Source organism: Mesitornis unicolor, unplaced genomic scaffold, assembly GCF_000695765.1.
Source record: "Mesitornis unicolor isolate BGI_N332 unplaced genomic scaffold, ASM69576v1 scaffold37481, whole genome shotgun sequence".
Taxonomy (NCBI): domain Eukaryota; kingdom Metazoa; phylum Chordata; class Aves; order Mesitornithiformes; family Mesitornithidae; genus Mesitornis; species Mesitornis unicolor.
Window position 1 is genome coordinate 1 of NW_010163850.1, and position 5,509 is coordinate 5,509.

General features: G+C 59.3%; 2 protein-coding genes across 2 annotated transcripts; both read right to left on the reverse strand.

Moving 5' to 3' along the window:
- Window positions 1-702: 702 nt before the first annotated feature.
- Window positions 703-1,807, reverse strand: LOC104548168 (C-C motif chemokine 5-like). Its single transcript, XM_010194108.1, has 3 exons — window positions 1,735-1,807; window positions 1,157-1,274; window positions 703-802 (listed from the first exon to the last, which is right to left on the reverse strand). Exons 1-3 carry the CDS (start codon window positions 1,805-1,807, stop codon window positions 703-705), a joined length of 291 nt encoding a protein of 96 aa, XP_010192410.1.
- A 1,268-nt stretch (window positions 1,808-3,075) lies between these two features.
- On the reverse strand, window positions 3,076-3,707 carry LOC104548167 (C-C motif chemokine 4-like). The gene is made up of 3 exons (XM_010194107.1): window positions 3,635-3,707; window positions 3,356-3,470; window positions 3,076-3,181 (listed from the first exon to the last, which is right to left on the reverse strand). Exons 1-3 carry the CDS (start codon window positions 3,705-3,707, stop codon window positions 3,076-3,078), a joined length of 294 nt encoding a protein of 97 aa, XP_010192409.1.
- Window positions 3,708-5,509: the final 1,802 nt, after the last annotated feature.

Here is a 5,509-nt window from a genome sequence, read left to right on the forward strand (position 1 = left end):
ATGTGAACCAAGTGGATGAAGGCTGCTCCAGTCTCCCTGCGCTCCCTGGAAACCTACCCAAAAGCATCTGTGTCTTGTGCTTGGGGAAATGACTGACACAAGTGGCACAGGTGCCTGCTGTGGTCCCATTTCCTTCGTTTGCCATCCCCAGCACAAGCAGGGCCACCCCCACGGGTGTCCATCTCCAGGGTCTGGCCAGGGCTGAAGGACGGTGCTGAACCTGCAGCCACCTCTGTTTCTGCAGCCACCCCTGTTGAACCCCTTGATCCATCTGGGAAAAAACCAAACCATCCCCAGACCCCCCAAACCCCAGCTTTTCACCCCTTGCCCGCCTGTGCCTGCCTTTATCCCTGCCTCAAGCCGTATCCGACACAACAAGCAGCTTCCCAGGGCATCCTAAAACCCCACACCCCGGCAGGATCTGCTTCACCCTGGAGGGGAACTGAGGGCTTCAGCCCCAGCCCTTTTGGTTTCTCTGCCCTCCCAGGATCCCTGTGGGGATGCCGAGCCCTGGTGTGACCCCTCTGTTCTCCTGCAGGATTTACATTGTCTCAGTCCTGTTCAGTACAAGATGTTTTATTAAATTGTCAAAGGACGTACAGTCAGACGTCAGGGGAGGGCATGGAGCTGGCTCCATAACTTAACAAGAAAGTACAGGTAATTGTGGGATGCAAATAAATAGAGCTTATATGGACTGCAGCTTCACTTGGAGGTGATGGTCGACCCCTTCTGCCACTGGTACTCCTGAAACCATCTCTCCTCTGGGGCCACGCAGACCTTGTTCCCCTTCCTCAGCTCCACACTGCGAGGCAGACAAGGGCTGCGTTAGCCAGGGGGATGTGGGATCTGGCAGTGCCCTCGGGCACCCCAGCAGCCTGGGGATGCCTGCAGCATCCTGCCCCCCACGTCCGCCCAAAGTGCCGAAACTGTGGCTTGCTTCCTGCTGGATGGCAGCTGAAATGGGGAAGCTGGGAGCCATCTGGGATAGAGCAGTGAGGAGGGAGGTGAGTGTGAAGAGTTGGGGCAGGGCAGCCTCAGAGGGAGCGGCTTGTTTTGGGGGATCCTCAAAGGGAATACAACTGGCAGGGAAGTGGCAAGTGAGGGTGAAGAGTGGGGTACAAGGGAGGAAGGCTAGGTGAAAGCCAGGGGTACTCACAGAAAAGCCTTGTGAGAGCAGTGAGAAGGTGTTTTCTGGTGGCCCTTGATGTAGATGGCAGGGATTTTCTTCTTGACGAACATGCCCTTGTAGCAGCACTTGTCGTAGAGGCTGCGGACTGAGAGGAGAGGGGTTGGTGCTCTCCTACACCTGCCCTGAGAGCTGTGGGTGCTGCCCAAGGGATGTGGGTGCTGCCTGAGGAGTGTGGGTGCTGCCCCAAGGGGTGTGAGTGCTCCACCAGGGACTCTCCTGCTCCCTCCCACTACAAGGGGTCCCTTTTGCATCCCCACCAGCGCTGCTTTGCCCCCGGCTAGGAGCCCCCCGTTTCCCTGCCCGCAGGGGGCTGTTACTGAGCTCCCCAGCTGGAGTGCCATGGCTAATGCCATCCCCAAGCCTGTTTCCTCCTTTTGAACAGGACTGGGACAGCCCCATGCCCGGGGGGCTGGTGATGCCCCTCAGCCCCCCAAGCCCACGGCTGAAGCAGGGTTTGAAGCTCTCCCTCCCCAGCCCCCAGCAGCCAAAAGAGCTGGGGACAGCACTGGGATAGCCATGGGGAAAGCCTTGGTGCTGGTACTCACAAGACATGCCCTGGCTTCCAGTCCAGACAGCCACCAGCAGCAGGGCCAGCAGAGCCAAGGAGGAGGCCTTCATGTCCAACACGGGGCTCAATCAATGCCAGCAATGGGCAGCTCTAGTTGATCCGGTGCCACCAAGAGCTACTTGCCCATCCTGCCTGCCCCTCGGGGTGATAAAGCCCCTGGCCAGGCTTTCCATGACAGCTCTGGACTCTCCCCGCGGAAAGAACCGCCCGGAGATGTTGTTAAAGGGCAACTGGTGAATGGAAATTCTTCCTCCAGGCCCCTCCAGCCCCTGCGGTATCCAAGCACTGCTGGAAAGTGTGGCAAGCAGCCGGCAGCTCTGCGCCACGGGTGAAGCACCGGGGGTTTGGTTGTTGCTGCCGGCAAAACCACACAGGATGATGCTCACACTTGCCAAAGCCCCGGAAGAGTTTCTTTTTTGAAAACCACCTGTTATCAGCTTGGCCATGATACTTCTCTCACAGCTTTGCACTGGGGTGTGTGGCTCAGCGGTGGCTGGGCTGAACCCCAGCCCACCCTGAGCCCCATTGTTGCCCATAGTGGTGGCTGTGCCCATCCCGGTGACAGTGCCCATCACATCTCCTCCTGGCATCCCAGGATCCTGGACTGTCGGTGAGGTCCAACCAGGCATCCTGGATCAAATTTCGGCCAGGGGTCTCCACTCATTAGATTGGCTGATGAGGACACGGGAAGCCCCCTCCTTGTGGGCTGTGCCTCTTGCCCCTCTCACTGGTGGCTTCCCCAAAGCTCGCATGGACACTGTCACATGCACCCCCTGGGCCCCCTCGCAGAGACTTCAGCTCTTTCTGGCTCCTTGCTCACCCCAGCCCTTACAGATGAGGTTTCACACCCGGGCAGGAAAGCCAGCAGCAGGATCTGACCCCCCCAAAGACACACACACACACACACACACACACACACACACACGCATGCACAGCCAGACGTTTGCGTGCGTGAGATCACGTTTAATTCTCTTCAGTGAGCTGTACAAGAAATAAGCGTGGAGCTGCTCCCCCTTAAGCCCTCTGCTGCTGCCAGGCAGCCTCACTGACACGCTGGGGTGCAGGCAGCTGCCTGCATGCAGAGTGTGGGGGCTGGCAGGGGGACGGGCCCCCAGCACCCTGCAGGGTCTGCGCACCCCATCCCGCGGGGATGCCAAAGGCCCTTTGCCTTTGGGAAGGCGGTGAGGATCATTGCAGTGAGATGGGGAGGATGTCCCCAGTGACGTGGTGTTTCCACAGCTACCTCTGCTAAGGGGTCGCTTTTGGGGTGTCCCATCCCCCGGGGAGGGGACGCCGTGCGCTGCCTCCTGCTGTCCGGCTAACTGGGGATGGAGAAGGAGCTGACTGGGAAGCTCTGCTGGTACCTTTTCACCCAGGCCCTGCTCGCCTGGGCGCAGATCTCCTTCCCGCTCCTCACCCTGAAGCTGGGGCAGAGAGAAGAGGGGGGTTAGCGAGGTGGTGGTACAGGGACCCCGGTGCTGAGTTTCTGAAGGGTTTGGAGGTGCAGGGGATCAGGATTGGGCCTCCCAAAGCAAGGCACGGGGTTCAGAAGGGTCTAGACCTGCCTTTACCCCCAGGACTGGGTTTAGGGTACTCACATCACCGCCTGGTGCGGGCACTCAGGGCTGGTGCGGTAGCAGTCCACGATGTTGTCTCTCTTGATCCTTCTCATCTGGAAGTTGAAGCAGCACTTGTCTGGCACGGCCGGGGCTCCTGGGGGGAAAACTGGCTTAGCTTAGAGACCCCCACCTCCCATCTCAGCACTTTTTTGGGGGAAGCCCCCCTGCACCCCATGCACGAAGCAGACCCATCCCCACAACCCTGGGGGCTGTCCCCGTCCCTCAGCCCGTGGGGACGGAGCGTGCGACCGTGCTCACTCTGGGCCAGGCTCTGGCAGCACAGCGCGGCGAGGAGCAGGAGGAGGACGCAGACTCTGCTGAGTTTCGCCATGCCGGGCTGCGGGGGGGTTTGCTCGGCGGTGCCGGGGCAGCGCTGCCGTCTGCCGGAGTCGGAGCCACCAGAAACCTTTTATGGGGGAGCACAGCGGGGCTGGCTTCCCCCAGGGCCAATGGTTGCGTGAGCAGGGGGAGGACCTGGTCCCCTGCCATATCCCAAAGCACAGAGGATGAGCAACACGCATCCCCTCCCAGCGCAGTCCCGGGAAGGGAAAAACTTGCTGACGGGCCGTGCTTTTATCCCCTGATGGGCTTGGGACTTTTTTAATGAGCATTAGGGCCAGTGGCTGGGTTGCTCCCAAAGTTTGGCTCCGCACCCATGTGCCCCATCGCAGAAGCACCAAGGTGGGCAAAAGAATCTGGAGATGAGACCTTGGGCCAAGCTCAGCACCCTGTGGGATCCGCACACACTCCCAAGGGTCCCCGTCCTCCCCCTGCACCACAAAGTGTTGCATCCCACCGCTTTGCATCCCGACCCAGGGAACAAATGGCCAAATAATCCCCCCTTCTAATAAAAAGCCATAGAGAAACAGCTTCTGTTTGGTTGCACCTGTCACGTACACGGCTCTGTGCTGGTTTTTGGGGGGTTTGGGGCCCTTTGGGTGGGATGAGGCCAGGTAAGTGGCTTCGCTTTCTTCCCCACGGTGCCGAAGCAGCAGCTCCTGTTCTTGGCTATGCTGAGCTGGGAATGGCAGGGGCCAGTCTGGGGCCTCCCCAGTGGATTTTGCCTGCCTGCAGCTGTCCAAAAAGCCCCATCATCCCCCAGTCCCAGCAAATCCCAGGGCGCATCCCAGCTGCCAGCAGCTGGTGGGAAGCAGCAGGAAGATGCAGGCTTGTGGGACTAGGGACGCTGACGGCACCCCGATGGCATTTTGGCCACCCTGAGCCTGAGGTGAGGAGGGCATGGGGTGGTGGTCCGGGCAGGGACCTGCCCCAGTGGAAACGGGGGCCACCTCCACGGTGGGACTGTGTATGTACCTCCCTTTGCTCCTTTTCCCATTTCCCAGAAATGGTCCCATTTCCCAGAAATTGTCCCATTTCCCCAAAATGGCAAAATGAAACTGAAGCCCAAGGAAAACAAAAGAGGGTTTGTTGACCTGGGAAAGGCCCCTTTTAAAGACTCCCATGCAAAACGCTGGGATACATCAGGCCAGGGAATTCCAGGGATGATGTTCCCAGCACCTGCAGCACTCCTCTGTGCCAAGCCCCGGCGCTGACGTCTGCCCCATGGGATGAGTGGACCCTGTGGATGGGGGATTTTGGAGCATGGAGGATTTTCAGCCCTGGTTGTGCCCCTGGAGCTGACAGATCCTGAGCACCCCCGGGACTGGGGGCTTGCCTGCGTCTTAGGAGGGATATCCCCCTTTCCCCTCCCCACATTGGCCAGGATGGGGCTTTGCTGGGTTGCACTGCCCTGGCACTGGAGCTGGAGATATTCATGGGGCTCAGAGGGGCCAGAGGGAAAACCAGGTGCTCCCATGGCTCTTGGTGAATTTGGTCCCTGCTCGGCAGCACAGCAGCCCCTGGAAATGCTGCTCACCCCTGCGTGAGAGTTGCATTTCCAGCCGTGTTTGCAGATGCTTTATTGATGCTGCGGCGCCTCTCCTCATTTCAGCTGGTCGATAACCCCGGGGGAGGAAGATCTGAGTGCAGCGCCCGCGGGATGGGGTGGCTGCTGCAGCTGGGGCAAGCAAAGCCATAAACGTGATCATAGCAGCTTTGTCAGGGCAGGTCTGTTTTCTATAAAGGATTTGTTCGATTTATTCTTCTCCCTTTTAAGTCTCTGTCTCAATCAGA